Source organism: Pararge aegeria, chromosome 8, assembly GCF_905163445.1.
Source record: "Pararge aegeria chromosome 8, ilParAegt1.1, whole genome shotgun sequence".
In the NCBI taxonomy this organism is placed as follows: domain Eukaryota; kingdom Metazoa; phylum Arthropoda; class Insecta; order Lepidoptera; family Nymphalidae; genus Pararge; species Pararge aegeria.
In genome coordinates this window covers 4,254,624-4,275,837 of record NC_053187.1, presented here as the reverse complement: position 1 = coordinate 4,275,837, position 21,214 = coordinate 4,254,624, and the positions used below count along the sequence as shown (strand labels likewise).

The 21,214-nt window shown below is 35.5% G+C and overlaps 2 protein-coding genes across 2 annotated transcripts in view; one reads left to right on the top strand and one right to left on the bottom strand.

The window, feature by feature from the left end:
* Positions 1–9,065, bottom strand: part of LOC120625833 — a 66,795-nt gene extending 57,730 nt beyond the window's left edge. The window contains exon 1 of the mRNA XM_039893068.1: positions 7,969–9,065. Coding sequence (XP_039749002.1) covers positions 7,969–8,782 — 814 coding nt within the window. The 5' untranslated portion in view covers positions 8,783–9,065. The remainder of the gene's footprint in view (positions 1–7,968) is intronic.
* Positions 9,066–11,190: 2,125 nt separating this feature from the next.
* Positions 11,191–19,985, top strand: LOC120625851 (guanine nucleotide-binding protein-like 3 homolog). The gene is made up of 9 exons (XM_039893092.1): positions 11,191–11,407; positions 12,202–12,491; positions 13,275–13,461; positions 13,797–14,021; positions 15,855–16,038; positions 16,517–16,739; positions 17,081–17,188; positions 18,340–18,504; positions 19,632–19,985. The coding sequence occupies exons 1-9, from the start codon at positions 11,389–11,391 to the stop codon at positions 19,956–19,958; spliced, it is 1,728 nt and encodes a 575-aa protein (XP_039749026.1). The 5' UTR covers positions 11,191–11,388; the 3' UTR covers positions 19,959–19,985.
* Positions 19,986–21,214: the final 1,229 nt, after the last annotated feature.

The window sequence follows — 21,214 nt, the reverse complement described above, 5'->3', positions numbered from 1 at the left end:
AAGGAGAATAAAACCCTCCCATTCACCCGTGAATCACCACTAACATGCGCTGATTCGATAGAAAACTAATTTATGTTGCCCTCCTTAATATTTATCGAAAATGCAAAAACCGTGTGAGTTATCTATAGAACTATTAAGAACGCTATTTTTCGAAATATAGGCAAGGTACGTACACAATATGTTGAGTAGACTCGCAGAGGTACACCGTAAAACACACATAATTTATACAATGTAATATGTATGCAGGGTATTAAAGTAACGGTAAAGCAGAGACGCACGGCCCGCATGCTTTTTTATTATGCAATACAATCGTAGATTAAATACGTTAGTGTTCTTTGATCGTAGTACAACACTACGATCGTGGGAAGAGTTGGTAGCCCCAGAGTTATTTCGAGTTTTAAAAAATTCGGGATTCGGTGTCACGGAAATATTGACATACAAATAGTTGTGAACAGAGCTTCTTGACAGAGCTCATACGGGGATGTACTACTGAACCGCTTATTTCTGTGGCAAAGCAGCATTGCTGTGTTCCGGCCTGAAGGACGTGATTTCCGGTGTAATAACAGGCACATGAGGTTTAACACCAACGCCTTACGTTGCTGGACACGGGTCTACACTGTCGTGTTCCCTGCATGTTCTGCTCTGTTTATAGGCCATGGTTCTCCGCTTACCATCATAAATGGGCTATCAGCTAAGTGCGGCAAAATTATGACCTTTTAAAAAACTTGAAAAATATCCAAAATATACGAATTTTTGGCAACATCCGATCTTAAAATCTTACTAATACGTTCTTAATACCTCTAAATCTAGCTTGTGCCCGCGGCTTCGCTCACGTTAAGTTACATTTTTGAACGCTTTTTGATCGCTAACGTTAGATTTAAAAAAAATGTCTTGCTGCTAATAGAAAAAATATGAACGTGAATAGCTTAAAAAATATGAAACTTTCAGATAAATTTCTATCCCCTATTTGATGTCTTTGTTTTTAATCAAAGATAAATAAAATCAAAGTTTCATGGATGAATGAACTTGAAAAATAAATTCATAAATGAAGGATTTTATACAAACTTTAATCCTCCATTTAACCCTAAGAGGGTTAGTAAGAGGTTTGTAATTTTCAAAAATCCTTTCTTTGCCTACGCTGTAATCTGTATCTGTATCTATGTGCAAAATTTCAGCTCGATCCGTCAAGTAGTTATAGATGTATTGATGTGCGTTGATGGATCAGTCAGTCAGTCACATTTGCCTTTTATAATATATAATATATGTATATAGATATACTGTATAAGCACTAAAAACAGTGGCGATAGCGTTTTGTTTATTATGTAAAAAGTCTAAAGTATATTCGTAGACATGACGCTGGAATGGTGCCGTGTCGATTTCTTTTCTGGTAATTAAAGCTCTCGCAATATTTCTAACGATTATCGTCGTTACTCCTCATTATCTAGTTGTATAATTTACAAAGTGGGTCAGAATGCTAGTAACGACAAAATTACTAATTGCTGATGTAATCTTATCTTGTTATGGGAGCGAACAAAAAGAAAAAAAGGTTAGTTGCTGCTTAAATTAAAAAGTGTTCTTTACAAGATGATGTGACTGAGTGTTGTTAGCAAAACACCTAGTTGTCTGAACAGTACAAGTTTGAATTCAAAGAGTATGGAATCAAAAGCTTACCTTTATTCAAATTTCAACTTTGGTTATGTGTATGTATTTTATGCGAGCTTTGTCTTCACAAACACAAAAATTGTCTGTGGTAACAAATAATAAGTTTTTACTACAAGACGTTCGAAGCTTAAATTATTACGATTTATAAATGGAATGTTACTTTACAACTCGTATAACATTCACTCTGTGAAATCGAATTAACTATTTCAATGGTTACAAATTTAGATTTGGCCTCTATTTAATTCAAAAAAATAAATAAAGTGTTTTTATCCTTTCCCATTATTAGACTGTACAGTTAACTAGCTGAGTGAGAACATTATGATTGTCTGTAGTTTTTAAGGCGTAGAAATAATACCAACTATTTATATCTGGGGAGGCCGGGTATAAATGGTAGTGATACTTTTATATAATTATTAGATACAAACTCGCCGCACGTGGTTAGCATGTTTAACTACGAATACCGAGATCCTTGTTTCGATTCCTGGGTCAAGCCAAAAAATTTTAAGGTTTAAGGTACTTTTTGTTTCATTCCGGTAAAAAAATCACAACTAGTTGGGTTTGGGTGGGTTTCTCGTTGGGAACTCACAGGGGATTTCCTTAACGCTTCACAGTGCCTAGGTCTCCTCTCTCGTAATAACCTGACGGTAACTATGAATTATTAGTATTTACCAAACACTCCATATTGTACCTACTCGTATAGTTTGTACAAAGCAATTAACAGCAATCCGGGCATAATAGTTAGGTAGGTAGGTACTTCTTTTTATTTTTTATCAAACATCGTTCCAAATCAAACGCACCGATCGTAATGGCCGCTGACGGAACGTTATTACAAATACAAAAAAAAAACTTAAATAGATCCCAAATGCGAAGGAACCTTTTCTAAAAGGTAATCAGCTTATTTTTTTTTTCTTTCGGGAAGGTATGTAGGTACTGATTCGGGGGCCGTGGCAGCTGACATACGATACAGCTTGTTATAAGTTTGAATGATCGAATAAACTTTGGACTATACTTGTGTTTATAGTTTATAGTATTGCCGTAAATTTAGAATGGGAATTACTAGATTAAAACAAGTGAAAGTTGAACGATTTCTAAGTACATTGTTTAGGAGAATTCATATTAAATTAACTATTGTACATATTAAACGTTAGAAATAACATTTAATAACATCGTAGCTGTACCAAATTTTATTCTTTTTATGTACAACTGTCCTGACCTGGGTGTAGAAAACAAAAAAGGGTGTTTAAATAAGAAAGTCGGTATTTAAATATCAAATTATATATTACCATATCACAGGCGTGTATTATTTCTGTAAAAATTCAAGTCAGTTAATTTATAAACTTAATGGTACCTATATGTAAGGTAAGGTAAGCAAATCATTATTTATTAAACAAAGACTTTGTACTGTTTTTGCGTGCTCAACTTCAAGGAGCAAAAAATAAAACCTCGAGAGTTTTGCATTCCGATTAACATTGTTTTTAAGTAGATTTTTGTTTTGTTTTAAATGCTGTTAATTTTTCATAATATGAGGCTTACTTAATGTAGTTGGGAGAAGAACATTTTAAAAAGTCTAGATGCGTTACGCACGTTCTATACTGGGGATAGAAAACCAAGGTAACTGCCCGGAAAATACTGATGCGCAGTTACTCATCGTGTTCTTATCTTTTGCGGAAATAATCCTTTACTTGTTAATAAAATGTCGTTTTATTTCATTCGGACGGTATGAACGTATAGTGTTATGCTCGATCTACACTCTCGGCAAAACGAGTGCGATAGTTTATTCGTTGTCCTCACCATCTCTTGCCTTACCTCGCACCGTTTCACGCACTTTCTGTGTCGGTCACATTTTATAGTAAGAGTCAAAGGTTGCGAAGCGCAAAATGAAGCGGGCAACTGGCTATATGAATTTTCGTCAAAGAAAAATGCCATTCTAAGCTAGATCTATCAATACGATATGCAAATCGATAAAATGAATCTAGAAGGTATCAAAGACCTTAGTCAGCAATCCTTTTGATAAAAACAGTCATGGATTTGGAGTATTAATATTTGTATATAAAACGTTGCTGCCATGAAAGTTGGGAGGACTGGCGACTTAAGCGACGCGGGGAAAAAAAGAAAGAAGGGAAGGGGGGGGAGAAAAGATGGCGCGGGAAGCGACATCGAGCGTTTGAGATTATTTGACGAGATTTTAAAAGAGAAAAGGAAAAAGGGAAAAGATAATATTAGTAATTATTTTATGAGCTTAAAGTGGAAGTATATTGTTAGCGTAATCGCCAAAAATATATGTTGGTGTGTGATTCTGAAATTGGTTTTTTATTTGGACTGGAGTAATTTTACAATAGTTTAGTAGATTTGGATTCAGGTTTAGGCTAAAAGAGAGAGTTTATGGTTTAAAAGGATTGATGTGTGACCCGTCTATTTATAAAAGGTCTTCAAATCTTAAGAACCTCATGAGATCTTTATAATTGGTTATTTTTTTTATTATTCACTAAACATGTCGTTCATAAAAACAGTGTGTCATCGCAATTTTAATGGAAGTGGTTATTTCAAGATATCATTATACAGTCTATGAGTAATGTATTCGTAATGATAGCATATCGTTACTTAAAAGTTACGTTACCTAGGCATTACAAGAGTTTTGTGGTCGTATTATATATATATTATATATATTGATCTATACTATTCTGCGCGTTCTTAGGCAGTAGGTATCTCAGAACATTTCTACTTACGCTAAGTGTGGCTCACTAAGGAGGCTAAAACTTCACAAGATCTAAGAGACGGGTGCTTTTTATTTACTCCCAGCACGGCTAACACGGGCGGGAGATAAAAATTATATCCCCCGATCATATCCCCTGACAAGGGATATAATTAACGTGCCCACCTGCTAAATCACTGGAACATGGAATAGGAGAAGTTTACCCCCGTTTATTAATACACATATATTATTTGGATATTATTTCCATTTGTGTGCCAGTGCTCTGAGAGTTGATAAAGCTGTGGGAGAAGATTAATTTATATCCTTTCCCCGAGGATATAATTGTCTCCTGCCCATGCTAGCCGTGCAGCTGGGCACTGTTTTCTCTCTATCTCTCTCTCATAGCAGATATTACTTATATAAAAAGATGAAATCATTCTCCACCTGCAACAATATCTGAAAACTTTTTGAATCAATTATTAGGAATATCATAGCGGGCATGGATGGCCCTGAAGAAAAGTTTAGGACGAAATTCGATTTGAAATAATCTAATTAGACATTTAAATAGTAGAAGTAATAACTGAGAAAGGAACATATTATATAAGCTATTTTGGCCTCTTTTCAAATTAACGCGGTAAAAGCTATGGCGGCACAGCTTAAAATATCGGAATTGAAAAGGTTTAAACTTGCAATTTGCTTTCCGTGTGAAGGAAGCATGAGTTCCACATCATTTGCATGCAAATACTGCGGCGAAAGTACATTGTTCTGGGCTTTCACATTAGCTACAGTGTGAATTCAATGGTTTCTAGGAAATCTAAGAGCTAAACATTATGAATAATAAGGAACATGGTAATAAAATGGTGGGAAGTACCTTGTATAATGTATAGTGCCTTGCAATTCAAGATTTGTTCATGATGTTATGTCATTTATAGAAACATACGTCACTTAGAAGTGGAATTCTTTGAACTCTTGCCCTATGAAAAAGGCTGATGTTTTCAATACTCTTTGGCATTTGAATTTTTTCGGTTGCAAGCGTACTATTTCTGATAAGAAACATTTTCCCATAAACACTTTCATCCCCTATTCTACACCTTACTAAGTTGTTTTTCTATAAAATGGATAAAGATTTTTTTTTCTTTCTATTTAACTGCAGAGTTAATGACTCGTTAATCATCATCTAAGAATTGGTAAAACTTTTATTTCTCTTCGCATCACCCAAATCATTATCGGATTTAAGGGTTACCTAGGTTAATTAATAAAGCGCATTAGAATCTTAATAGGCAATTACAATCACCCCTTTTTGAGAATATGTGTGAATTATAATGACTATGAATGATAGTCAGCTTTGCATTGGAAGCCCCCCAAATAAGAACATCTTCATTTTCGATGGTCAGAAACTCTGGACCTGTTAACATCCCATTGCTGGGCAAAAGCCTTCCCAAAGCAAGTGTGTAGACAACATAGCCTAGCTTACTCTTTTACACACAAATAATCAAAGTTTCCTTACACTACCTGGCGACAGTATTAAATTCTTTAAGTCCTTTCCAAAGTTATTATCTGTGGCGCCACTCCCCATTTTGGCTTTACCTGTAGCCACTTTATTTCAAAGGATTTGTCTGTTGACGGGTTCTTTAATATTACGAATAATTAAGTCCTTTATTACCAATACAATGACCGCCTCGCAAGGTTATTCAGTTTTGAGTGAACGTTGCTGTAGTTTTTTGTTTATCTTTAGTATATCTTAATCTCCTTAGTCTAGACTACTTATTTTAAAAAAGATTTGTTTTGATTTCGATTTTCATATAAAGAGAAGGTTCCCAAATCATAACTGTACCTAAACAATATGATAATAAAAAAGACACAAGAACAATATAATGATAAATGGATAAACTACCTACGAAGCCCGACCTACCGTGCCGCATCGTTCGTCCGCTATATTACATCGTTTTCTCAGATCCTTAAGGTGGTGTTGTTAAATAGCCTTCATCACGAATTCAGCTATGAAATAATATGTTTTAATCCAACAAAGTCAGTCAATTTCTTCAGCTTTCATATCCTGTATTGTGGATTATGTTATTATAAAGGAACTAAGTAGTTAGCAGTCAATACAAGCATTTGCTTGTCATGTATCCTGCATATCTCTTTTGTATTCATCCTAGAGACAAGACATTAATTGGTTCAAGCTCTATAGGATCATAATAAAAAGGTGCTTTGACCTGTGTTACGTTACGTGCTGAAATGCTTTAATTATACCTTTTTTTTCTTCAAAAACTAATATTCCAGACTCGTCTATGGTCACACGTGAGCAGAATATCTATGGTTTGGGTTTTTTCATTAGGTAATTAGTAGAATTCGGTATCTGATACTTACGGTACGTGACTTGAATTTAAAGGCGATATTTGTTCATATTGTCAACCCATGTGAAGTCCGAGTAGAAGGTAATACTTTCTTTGATTTTAATTATGGTAATAAAAGGATAACATATAACTCTAGGCGAGATGAAGGACAGTATAACAATAACCAGTACTGCAGAATTTTTTTTTATTTTTTTTTTATGTACCTAATCAGGGATTTTAAAACCGAGTTACCCACATTTCAGTTATATTACGATAAAATAAAATAACTTGTGTTAAATTTTTTTCTATGGAACATTCAGGCAGCCTAACGCAATCATTAATGCAACTTTAATGGCAAATTTTACTGGCACCATAGAAATATGAAAAAACATTTTCCCTTTATACGAAAACTGAAAACATATAGGTACCTACTCATATAATACGATGACCATTATGTAGGAATGTATCAAGACAAATTGTATTAAAATATTTTGTTTGCAGTCATTTCGATATCTTATCGCGATATGACGCGCCTATACATTTTACAATGATATCAAGGCTTAGATACATTTCTTGAAAACAGAACTAAATAAAGGAGTAAAACTTGCAGCAAGAATAATAATCGATCGTTCAAAATTACTATTTATTGAAAAATAATATAAGAACTATAATAGCGCTGACATACCTAAACGCAACAAATAAAAAGTTGTGTTCGTGTTAGATCGTACTTTGACTGCTTTGTTATTTTATTTTATTAATTGCGTAAAGAAAGTTGTACAGCTGTAATTGGATCTTCAGATCTTTCCAACCTAGTAACTTCGAACTTACTGTAATGAGTTACTTGAATAGTGATATTGCAGTGATGAGTTCAAATGTTACTTTAATCTCTGTTCCCAAAGATCCTGATCAAATTTAAATGAGAATGGACTAGACTTTTCATTTCTAAAGCCACAACCAGTTATAAGATTTCAAAGAACATCAGAGATAAAGATTCCAACTACCAACTGAAGATAGAATCTTTATCTCCGAAGTAGTAAATTCTAAGACTAAAGGTTTTAAATGATGATGACTTATAATATCAAAGGATAATTGGACAACAAGTCCAGCTCAAAATGTTTAAGGCGCTCGTTGATAAAACTTGTCATTATTAACGATGTTATCGGTTTAGAAACAATTAATCATACAGTGTTATAATCTATATTTATCTTTCCAAATCAGGGCCATTAATGATAAGTTGCGTGGAAGAATAATATCTTGGTTGAACCACTAATTACTCACCATTAAACGTGTCGTACGCCGTGGGTTGATAATCTTCCCGGAATGTGTCCTGCGCGTACGCAGCTATTAAAGAACTTTTTCCTACAGCTCCATCACCCACTAGCACACACTTAATCTTCTCCTTCTTCCCACCTTTCACTTTTCGCCTATCTTTGATTTGGAACATTCGATTTAATGTCCTTCGGCTTTTCTTATCCCGCACAGCCCACTCGTTCACTTTATCACAGCAATTTAAGTTTGCAGACTCATCGTCTCGTATCACAGGACGACCATTCTCATCGGCCACTTCGGAATAATCGTAGTCGTCCTCATCCCGACGCGGAATAGGAAACTGGCTAGGGCTGTGGACTCCAAACACAAAAGGGCCGTCTCTCTCCGGTAGACGGTTAGCAAACCCGTTTACCGGCGTCGGGGGCTTTGCATATTGAACTGTGGGAGCTTGATACTGACCCGATAAATATTCAGCGGACGCGTGAGGGTCGAATCTGAACACTAACTCCGCCTCCCTACGGTCCAAATTCAACTCGGGAGGTGTTATTTTGTCTTGAAAGTAACCGATCTTCTCCCGAGCTCTCGTCTCCTGCAGTCGTTTTTCGATTTCGACGTTCGACGGCTTCCAGCACTCCGTCTTGTAGTCGTAGTGACAATCGGGTGGTAGATTCCGAGGTGCGGGTAAAGGTCTCTGCGGACCATAGTCTCGGGGCGGTGCTCTCGGTGGGATCACCACAGGCTTTTGCGGTTCAGCAAGCAGCGGCCGTCGCGCTGACAGGTTTGCGTTCCTGTTGAACATGATCCCCTCTAGACTGGGAGACATTGGCACTGTCACGATCGAATGAGCGGCGGGTTATTGAAGCGTGCGTTCGCGCACATAACTTGAAACCGCGATATAATCACTCGCGTGAAAGTCTGCGTACAGCGGAGCGCCAACCGACATACACCCACCGTGAAAGGCAGAACACGACTAGCGTGGTTATTAGGCTGGGATCGAGTCAGCCGCTCGTGCGGCGCGGAGCTCCCCTCGGCGGATGAAATGACCTGTTGCTTCTATTACCTGTTCAGGTATACGACCGTTTCGCGATTCGAATGCAGCTGCTCCCGGTGAACAAAGCATGTCATGTGGCATTGGTGACGCCGGCCGCTATGCAAGGCGGCTCATTCAACGAAATGTCGGTACACAATGAATGAACAAGACGTGTTTTGTTTACCTATAGCCTAGCCGTAGCCCGTGACTATAAATTTAATTCGGATGTACTGGTTTGGAGTCATGCGGTGGCGATGAACATATACTTCCATCTATGATCATGTTTTTGTTAGAACTCTCATACAGCGTAACTAATGTTATATACCTAGCACAAGTTAATTTAAAATTTTCTTATAAAAATCATTCAACTAATATTTTGTTTGCGAGCTCGTAGGTACCTATTAAACACAAATTTACAAGTTCATTCTTTCTCCTTTGATCATGTCGTTGTTAGTACTCCCTTAAAGCATTACCCAAGTTAGGTAGGTATATAGCGTAGGTACCTAAATTCAATTAAAATTTTGAAATAAATCATTCAGCCAAATTTTGTAAACAAACTTGTGCTATAAGACTGTTTTGTTATCTTTCAAACGATAGACTAATTTTAAGTGAAATTTAAAGTTAACATCTCGGATAGTTTGTTCACATATTCTTTGATGGGGTATTTTTTAGACGACGTGACGGTGTATCATTACATTTAACTACTGGTTCAACGGGATTATCAACGACGATTACATAACATTACTTGATAGTTTTTATCACAACATATGTAACAAAATGGGAAATTAAAAAAAATCTTGTAAATCGATTAGGTACCTACCTACGACAACTTCTCAAAAGTCGGATTAGGTTGAATGAAAGTCTATAGTGACTTACGCAACTATGGCTGGTCGTATAAATATATCGATAATATTTATGAATCTGGGTGTTGAATTTAGACTAGCGAACACGATTCTGATTGATTTTTAAATACCCAGCTTAGATTGTACCTACCTACCTATACAAAATTCAATTCAAATTTGATTAATTATTACAAGTAGTTCTACCTACTACTTCGAAAACTAGGTACATGAAATCTGTTGGTTTTCAGTCAATCTACCGCTGATTCGAAAGGCAGATTCTACCGGGAAGAAGCAGACTAGAAAAAAAAAAGCAATTTCTCTTTTTCAACGTCACTACTTTAACCCAATAGGTAGTTAGGTACGTGTAGAAGGCAGGTACCTAAATACGTCTTGTATAGGTACTTAAGAATAAAAAAATCTCGAAGCACATTATGTTGGTGGGTGTCAAATTGTAATTACGAGTTAACCTTACGGAATAAATGCTGTACCACTTTTTTATGAGATTGACAGAAACTGTTGAACTAAACTTTCTAACTACCAAAACACTATGTAAAATATAATAATAAAACACGCAAAACTAGAGTAGAGCATTATTTACCTAAAGATTTATTATCAACAATAATTTTTAAAGTCAACTATTCAAAACAACAAACAGAAATATACTCAAGAGACACAATCAAATTATTTTTTCCGGGCCTGCGTCAGTGTCAATAAATCCCATAAAGTATTTTTATAGTCTTATTTAACACATACCTACTGAAAAGTAGTCCGATTCCCTATTCTAAAAAAAATCGTGACCCATTGTAAAATTATAGCAACAAAAACCTTGTGAGTGAAAAAAAAACTTTATAAAACGGAATAAGGCATAGGTGAACTTCGTTGTATTTTAGTCCTAATTCTAGTTTATTCATTATCGAAGAACGCTAGTATAAACTAGGGATGTTCTGGTAGCATCGACCTGATCTATGATTGTCCCGTACACGATGATAGAGCCATTTGTAAGAATAATAATTAAAGTACATGTTCAAATAAACCTTCTGAAATAAACTAAGAAATTGTATAATCTTTTTAATGAATAAAAGAGACAATTGTTATTATTATTGACACTTTGTTATTGTGTTAGTACCTATGTGTGTACATCGTACATTTTTTTAGTTATGGATGGATTTTAGTTTATTAATACCTACATTGAAGCGTCCCTACTACCTCTGGTGACATATAATGCTTGACTCATGGCAACATCGAGGGCTCGATGAAATTGTTATTTTTAACAGCAACGATAAAAACTTTTGTACATCCCTAGTGTCAACTGCCAACCGGTGCCATAAGTCATTGACAAAATTCTTTAATCTGTGCTGCGATCAAAATGTCTAACGTCAAGCGAGTTTGTGAAAATTGACAGGTGGTTTTGTGGTGGTTTGGGATGAAAATGTCCCGACTAATTTAATAACCTAAATATTTAACAAATGTGGAATAGCTTAAACAAGTGTGTTCGTTTTATCAGGTTATTTATTTGAATCAAGACAAATAACGCTCGATTGCGCTTGAATTACTGAAATGGCTAAATTTAAATTGAGTAAGTAGAGGTTTATTATTTTTACCAAATGTTAACTTTTGCCAGGGATAAACACCATCTTACGACAAGCGAAATCATACAGATTACTTAATTTACCTAATTGACCGGCATTTTCATCAATTATAACATAAATAGTGCAAAAAAATGCTTTTGTTTAAGAAATATAGGTTATGAAACGTGCGCTGGTTATTGGTTAACATAAGCTTAATCTTTTGGGATGCCTTGCCTTGAAATCATTCCGAGTAAACACGTAAAGGATGTTCCATCAAAGGCTGCATCTTCAGCTACCATCAGATGTGATTGTAAAAATGCTAGTCTTTATAATAACATTGAGATAGAAATTAACTAATCTTCAATAAAATGTTGCAGTAATTACTACCTTGTAAAGGTTGTAAAGTCAACATATCCTTAAATTCCTGTATGAGAACAAAACTTGTGGAGATAGCTTTGTTTGGAAAATCTGTGTTGTTTTTATTGCATAAATGCACAACACAATTTTATCTGATTGTCTTTAAGTATAGCAAAATAATTGTTACAGTATTTTTATATATTTCATCTAAATAAATAAATGACCTGCAATTTTATTAGATATTTTTTTCTAATTTAAGAAATCATTCATAGTAGATAAGTTAGACAAATCAAAATATAGACAAAAACTCAAAAATAATTTCATTTCATCATTTATTTAGTCTTCTTAAATCTCTGCAATTATTAGGAGTTTTAAAAATTAGTACTAGTATCTGAACTAAATATTTTGTTGAAACTTAGACTTATGTTTAAAACTGTGCTTTCAGAAAAACCATCCAAGAGGCAGCCAGCTCGCCTACGTTATAAAATTGAGAAAAAAGTAAGAGATCATAATAGGAAGATAAAAAAAGAAGCAAAGAAAAATCCAAAGTCCAAGAAACCTAAAGCTGTTCAGATACCCAATGTGTGTCCATTCAAAGAAGACATATTGAAAGAGGTTGAGGCTGTAAAGAAGCATAAAGAAGAAGAGAAGCTGAAAAGAAGGGAACTAGCAAAGTTGGAGAAGCAAAATAGGTTAGAAGAGAAAAAGAAGAACCCTGTTGGCATGGATACTTTGGTCAGTTTAAAATTTATATAAAATTAAATAAGTAATGTTAGTATATTCACAAACTCAACAGCATTCTTCGCCTTTGTTTATTATGGTTAGTTTTTTAAAAAGTTCATTTCCATGGGATAAAAAGTACCTAAGTAACTCTTCATCAAAAATCCTGTTGATTGGTGCTATAGTTAGTGTGTAAAGTAAGGAAAAACAAACACACTTTTGCATTAATTTTAGAAAGGATTATTTTACCTATGAACCCAGCTTACAATAATAATAACGGTCAGTGGTATGTTGTGACAATGCATCTGATGATTTAACTAGTCAAATTACAAAAATAAGCATATCAGCTCAAGTCAAGACACAGCAATAATGTAGCAATCCATTATAAGTCATAACAACATGCTAAAAGTATATTACTTACACTGTGAAGTTTACCTATAGCCTAAGTACAAGATTTGCTTGCAATCAGGGATTTGTTTCCAAGTATGGGAATACTTGAACGTTGGAGTAAAATGGACCTTATTTGCATTCTTAAAAAGCTCAAATGTGCCAACTATTCTTTAGCCCTGAGTTTTGACACAATGTTTGTAAGACAAAAATCTGAAGTACAGGATCTGCAACTCTAGAATGGGTGACACTTATGTCCATCTCACTGCTTGATTGCTAGCAAGTAAATATTGTACAAGGGCTACTGTTGATATTATGTATGTGCAATAAACCTTTTCTGGGAAGCACTTTTACCAACTGTTAGAGTTAAATATAAACTAATTTAATTCATAAAAACATTTTTTATTTCAGGTAGCAAATGCGGAAGCCAGGGGTAAAGTTCATGATGCTTTTAAAAGCCCTGAAACTGAAAACGTTAATGAATACGGCAAGGACAGGCAGCAAGAGAATTCACTGAAAACTTACTACAGAGAATTCAAGAAAGTTATATCCGAGGCTGAAGTTGTATTAGAGGTGGTTGATGCGCGTGACCCTTTGGGTGAGTATAAACTTTAATAGCATATAAATAAGAATAGAAGGCTTGCAATCAAATTGATTAATTATTAATTATGCATTTTTATTGTGTTTGTTGGGCGCAAAATTTAAAGTAATATAAACTGTATGAATTGAGGCTGCATGATTGAAGGTTATCTGTTTGATACATCTGAGTGCAAATTAATTTTTGTTATTTTTTGCTCATCTATGTTTAGAATAGTTTTTTCTTTCTTTCGGAATTCATTTTTATTCAGAATTTAAGTATTCCTTTTCTATTCAGGTAGAACAAATATGTATTTGGTTTTTGTTTCCAAATTTTAATATTAAATTTCCACTTAGGTACAAGATGTGTACAAGTAGAGGAGGCAGTGCGTGAATCAGGCAAGAAGCTGGTGTTGGTCCTCAACAAGGCAGATCTCATCCCCCGCGACAACCTCACTGCATGGCTCAAATACCTGCGTCGACAATCACCTGCCGTCCCTTTCAAAGCTTCCACACAACAGCAACAACACAATCTGGGAAGAAGGAAAATGAAACATATTGTAAAGGAAAAGGAAATGAAAGGTTAGTTAGTAACATACTTACATTTAGTCGCATGCACTTGATGTGATCAGTAAAGCACAGCCTACCTAAATAAAGCTCTTTACAAAACCCATCAGAAAAAAATAAATGTGCATTATGTTACAACGACGCAACAAGGCATTTAATGATGCATGTCATTTAACATATGTTCAAAATGGCGTATTGATCACATAAGGCAACCAATAAGGTAGAGCTCTAACTCTTATTTGAAAAGTTGCCAAACACTGTACACATACCCTTAATTAACGTGCCGTGTGGTGACGGCAGATAAGAATGTTGTCCGTTGTCACCACCCCCATCTTCCCGCGGGTGTCGTACGAGGCGACTAAGGGAATATAGCAGAGAGCAGACAGCAGTGTCCTACACACTACTGCCATCTACGCCAATCTCCACCCCGTCTGCCCTGTGTGGTGATTATTGGCAAACCCCCTATTGGAAGAGGCCTTAACTCTGGCAGTCTGGCAGTGGCAGTATTATTATTCAAAAAAAAATGTTTTGTTCATGTAGACCTTATTACAGGCACTTATGAAGCGTTCATACATTTAAGATGTTACACTAATGATGGTGATAACTGCATTTGTTAACTTAAAACTAAAGCTAGGAGGGTACCCAACGCACCCTGGTCTAAGTAGAGCCCACAACAAACTTAGCCAGGTTTTTTTTTTTTTTTGTTATCACAATCTCACAGTCTAGTTAATGATGAGCTATGAAGTAAGAGCAATTCAAACTCAAGCTTTTTTGTCATACATGTATGTAATCCTTAATATTATAATAGGATTTTTCTATAAGCTTACGTTTTTTATAAACTTTGAACTTATTGAGAGACATCTCAAGGATTTCATCTGGTAATTGGTCATAAAAACATATACTTACCCTTAAATGAATTACTATTATAATTATTATATAATAGACTAAACAGCTTTATGTCTTTTTGATGTCTGTCCAGTCTATTCCTTAACTGATTCAGTGATTTTGCAGTCACTACATCTTCAGGCAAGGCACATTTGTATAACTATTGCTATTCAAATTCAAAATATACTAAACAAAATGCCGTGCGCCGACCTGGAAAGTCGATTTACCTTCGGTGTCCGTATTTTTTGTATTCTAACATACCTTGCCTTTATACCTTACGTGGGGTGGCCACTGCAATTATTCTCCTTCTACTCACTTCTACTAGCCGCACTCTCTATCCACTCCCATCTATTCTGTGGCATTCCTCTATGTATATATGTACATATATTTCACCGCCTGTTGGCGCAGTGGGCAGCAACCCTGCTGTCTGAGTCCAAGGCTTTTGAAAATGTTTGTGTGATAAACATTAATGTTTTTCGGTGTCTGCGTGTTTACCTGTATATTATAAGTATTTATGTATATTATATTCATAAAAATATTCATCAGTTATCTTTGACTCATATCACAAGCTATGCTCAATTTGGAGCTAAACGGCGAAGTTTGTATTGTCGTAGTGTATTTATTTAATATTTGTTATATTATTAGTCCACCAATCCGCACTGGGTAAGCGTGGTGGAGTACGGCCTTAACCCCTTCTCATTGTGGGAGGAGACCCGTGCCCTGTATTGGGCCGATAATGGGTTGGTATGATGATATTATTAGTGCAGTATCACACCTTATTCTTATCGTAAGCTAAGTGGAATGGCCATGACAATTATTCTTCTTTCATGGTCATAACAATTATTCTTCTTTCATGGTCATAACAATTATTCTTCTTTCTTCTGAATCCATACATCCCTTCTTTGGTCTTCCTTATCGACTATTTTTTTGTTGTCATTGTTATCATTTCGTATTTTTTTTCAGGATCTGCGTGTGTAGGTGCAGAGTTACTAATGAGCCTTTTAGGCAACTATAGTCTTAACAAAGGTATCAAGACGTCCATCACTGTTGGAGTGGTGGGCTTGCCAAACGTCGGCAAGAGTTCCATCATCAACAGCCTTAATAGATCCAAGGCTTGTAATGTTGGGAGTACACCTGGAGTCACGAAGTGAGTATAGCTTTTTTCAATACTTCATATCATAATTATTAATATTGTTACTGTGGAATCGTCTTTTACGCAGAATATGATTTTTTGTTTAAAGGTTTTTAGATAGCCTGTTTATTTAGGCAAGTTGTAGACTCTAAAGATTATTTGCGGTTCAGTCTTTATTATAAAAATTATATCAAGAGATTTGGCTTCCGAGACTCTTCATGGTAATCTTCCAGAATTTCCAAAAATAAAGATAAAAAAAAGAAATTACAAAAACCTAATATGTGCCTAACAATTTTTGGTCTGACCCGAGAATCAAACCGTGCTGGGTTCGATTCTCGGGTCCGAGTGAGTCAAAGTCTTTTTTAACAAGGATTTTTTGGGAACCCCTAAAACGATCGATTCTCCGAGGTTTAAGCCCCGCCTGTCACTTCAGCTTCGAGACACATTAAGCTATGTCGAATCTATATTATTAATAATGCTTTTGTTGTCCTAGACAAATGCAAACAGTCCAAATTGACTCCAAGATCAAGATCCTCGACAGTCCCGGCATAGTGTTCCACTCGGGCTCAGACAACGACGCGACTGTCGCGCTCAAGAACGCCATTAAAGTAGGCAGCCTTAAGGACCCGATCGTACCCGCGACAGCCATATTGCAGAGAGCACACAAACACACATTAGTGGCATTGTATTGTATACCAGAATTTAATACGCCACAGGTAAGTTAATGAAGCTTTAATCATCGAAGATTATTCGAGTTTATTGTTTTATAGAACGTCTTAAATGTCGGCAGCCCCAAGGCTTCAGTCGTGACCGCAGAAGACATGTTGCAAGAAGCTCACAAACAAACTGTTTGTGTATTGTATACCTGAGTTGAATACTCTATGGGCACAACGACGCGACTGTCTCGCTTAAATCGCGGTAGAGTTCGCAACCCTATGTAATCAACAATACTTGCATATTTATAAAATTTGAAGGAATTTGTACCGGCTTCGAGCCGCTATAAATTTTGTTGCCTATTTCGAACTTTGTCGTTATTAAACCCGTTTGTTCGTTTTAGGAATTCTTTGCAAGTTTGGCGGCGCGTATGGGAAGATATAAGAAAGGGGGTGTCCCCGACCAAGAAGCGGCAGCTAGGATACTTCTAAACGATTGGAACATTGGAAAGGTACAAATGAATCTCATAATAAAACTTCTTACACTCAAATATAAATATATAAATATACTATGACAATAAACACATCGCCATCTAGCCCCAAATTAAGCGTAGCTTGTATTATGGGTACATGACGGATGTATATTTTTATGAATACTAAACATAAATACTAATAAAATGCAGATAAACACCAAGACCCCGAAAAACATTTATGTTCATCACACAAACATTTTCCAGTTGTGGGAATCCAACCCACGTCCTTGGACGGCGGGGATATAATTGTCTCCCGCCCATGCTACGTGTACCTTGCTAATTACCCACATATAAATAATTTAGCGAACAGTATTAGTTCTGCAGCATACGAGCTATAAAAGATGTCATATGACAAATATTGAAACGTTTTGTATTTAAGTTATTTTCACATATGTCCTACGGCATTTTATTATGGGGTAATGCTGCTGATATAGATTCTATTTTCAGAAAAGGGCAGAAAAGGGCTGTTCGTGTGATATATAAAATGGGCCCAAGAGCGACATTAAGGGATAAATTTAAAGAAGTTAAAATAATGACGGTGCATAGTCAGTACATATTTGAAAATTTAATTTATGTCCATAAAAACATAACAAAATTTAAAAAGAAAATGGACTGTTACAATATAAATATTAGAAGCAAAAATAAACTCGTTGTGCAGTTTACTAGGCTATACAAAATTGCAAATTCATTCAAGGGCAATTGTATATTATTTTATAACAAATTACCAAATGAAATCTTTGAGATGTCTCTCAATAAGTTCAAAGTTAATATAAAACGTAAGCTTACAGAAAAATCCTATTATAATATTAAGGATTACTTAAACGATAAAAAAGCTTGGGTGTGAATTGCTCTAGCTTCATAGCTTAATATAAATTTACTGTGAGATGGTGGTAACAAAAAAAATACCCGGCTAAGTTTGTTGTGGGCTCTTCTTAGACCAGGGCGCGTTTGGAATCCGCGTATCTTTAGGTTTAAGTTGGCGATCGAAGTTATCACCATCCCCTTACAATTATGTAAACATATATGTACGAACTTCAATTTAGGATAGAGTTAATTGAAAGGACGGAGAGTAAGTTATATAGGCTATTTTTAATCCCAGGAAAACAAAACTAATTTGTTTTGTACTCTAGGTGAGGTACTTCACGGTACCACCAGAGACACCAGATTCAGAGGTGCACGTTGAAGCCAAAATAGTATCAACAATGGCGCCCGAATTCGATATCAACAGTTACGAGGCAATGGAGACAGAGGTCATCAACGCCCTCGGAGACAACACCACTGAAGAAGCAATTAAGGTATTTTTGGCAGTTTTTGGGGCCATCTCGGCTGTGCATGGAGTACCATACAATAAAATCATCAACTCACAGTAATGAATAAACATCTGAGTCACTCCCTAGTCGCGCCTAAAGAAGTTTTACATCAAAAAATAAGTGTACAGGCATATTTTTTCCATTATTGTATTCAAAAATTAAAAGATTTCAAGGCAAAATTACGTGACTGGATGGTTTATAAATGCTATTACTCGATAAGAGAGTTCTTGGATAGTAAATTATGATTTATTTAGGTATTAATTTAATTTATATATTATATTTTAATTGCCATTCCATGATTATAGATTAATTATTCCATACAGTAAAATTAATGACATTTTTATTATATTCAGCCGACGTATTTTGATTATTTGTTTTTTTAGTTATTATATAAATTAAGATTTGCATGTTTTATGCAACTAAAAGAATTGAATCGATCATATAGGACATAGGTGTGATATAGGACCTACTATACTACTACTCCATGAGTTAAGAATATTTGAATTTCCCAGTTATGGAATTGCTCTGTTAAGTTAACAAAAATTAAAAAGAAAATTTATTATAACAAAGTAAAAATAACCTTGTTGTGCAGTTTGCCAGGCTACATAAAATTGGTAAATGACAAATTATCGTATGAAATCTCTGAGATGTCTCTCAAGAAGTTTCAAGTTTATATAAAACGTGAGCTTATAGCAAAATCTTAATATAATTACTTTGACGTTGACTTTAACGATAAAAAGCTTGTATATGAATTGCTCAAGCTTCATAGCTGAAAAAAAAATTGACCGTGAGATGATGATAACAAAAAAAATAACCCGGATAAGTTTGTTCTGGGTTTCTTCTTCGATAGGTTTAAGTTGGCGAATTTAGTTATCGCCATCAACCGACTTGTATGTCATATTTTACTTGTAATTTATGCATCAAAAAAAATATTCGACTTTAACTTTGAGTTTGTATGAACGCTTCAAAAGTGTTAGTTCTACATGGCCTAAAGATGACCTGATGTTAGCACTAAGACCGCCTTCTGTAAGCCGGTTTTTAATTGGTACAATGAAGAAGGATTCAAAAAAAAAAAAAAAGAATATGTATTTATTTTAGTTTTATGTCTGCAGATCACAAGCACAGGACCAGTGAAAGTCGTGCTCGATGAAATGCAAGTAGATGAAGACGAATCCAGCCTCCTTCCAAACACGCTCAACATACGACCCAAGCTGGACAAAACTAACAAATCCAGCGAGAAGACCAAAGCGGACCCCGAAATGCTAATAGAGGGCAACACTAAATTGAATAAACTAAGAAAAATGCAGTTCAAAAGGGACAAAAAGAAAAAGGCGAGAAACGAGAAACAGGCGGTAAACCTAGCGGATGTTCTAGAAAACGTCACGTTATCTAGCGCCAATAAAAGTGATGTATACGATTTTAAGGAGGATTTTAAATAAATACAAACTACTTGCTCCTTGAATTTTTATAGTTCTTTTTATTCCGATATAAGTGTACCTTGACTGTAAACTGTTTGTAAGTGATAATGCCGTCTAAAATGGGAGCCTTTTTTTTGGGATGGTTATTAGCCACGGCCGAAGACCTGACCAGACCAGAGAAAATTCAGACACCCAACTGACATAAGCGTGCCGCTAAGTGATTTAGTGTTCCGGAGCGATGTCGTGTAGAAACCAATTATGGGTATGACTCCCTAAAAGGTTAGCCCGCTACCATCTTAGACTGCATCATCAGCCGACTGGCGCAGTGGGCAGCGACCCTGCTTTCTGAGTCAAAGGCCGTGGGTTCGATTCCCAAAACTGAAAGTGTCGTTGTGATGAACATGAATATCTTTCTGGGTGTTTATCTCTATATTATACACAAATAGTATATATTATTCATAAAAATATTCATCAGTCATTTTAGTACCCATAATACAAGTTATGCTAACTGGGGCTAGATGGCGATGTGTGAATCGTAGTATATTTATTTATAATGTGACCAAAACTGTATCTGTCGCTAGAACTGTATATTCCATGACCAGTTTAATCACTCATGACAAACTTTTTCAAAATAAATTAATAGTTTCATAGTTTTGTAATAAGGGTTTCTTTTCATATACCAGTAAAGGCATCTTGTAAGAGAGTTATAATATAAAAGCGTTCTAAATTATAACTACGAAATATGTTAGTGTTTATAGTGCCCATTAAATAAACATTAATGTTTGGTAAAAGTGCTATGTGTATCTACTTACCACCTGGTGAGATTGCAATGGCTAACCAGTGTGGAATAAAAAAAAATCCAAATACCCAAAATGCCCCTGCAGTCATCAAACCCGGTAGCTCCACTTAGACCACAGTACTCACCACTGCGACAGTGAGTTCGACACCATAGAATAAAGAACATACAGAACCTCATTCAGTCATCCCATGAAGTGCAGTGTGTCTTAAAACAGTGAAAAGTCTTCAAGGAGTTTTATTAGATATTTTGCTCATAAATCATACGTGAGTGGCATTATCATAAAAACAGAAGCGGTGATAGCCCAGCAAAAGCCCAGTGGGTAGGACTTCGACTTCACTTATGGCACACACACAGCATGGCTGGCTTAGTTCGAATCACAGCACCTCTTACTTTTACAAGTGAGCTGTTGCCCGCGACTCCGTCTGCGTTTGTTTTTGGTTTTCGAAAGTGGCATTCGATTTAGGTGTAATTCTACGCA

Coding starts and splice junctions, on each gene's coding strand:
- LOC120625851 (XM_039893092.1), top strand. Junction 16,039..16,516: donor AGTACACCTGGAGTCACGAA/GTGAGTATAGCT, acceptor TTGTTGTCCTAG/ACAAATGCAAACAGTCCAAA. Junction 17,189..18,339: donor ACGATTGGAACATTGGAAAG/GTACAAATGAAT, acceptor TTTGTACTCTAG/GTGAGGTACTTCACGGTACC.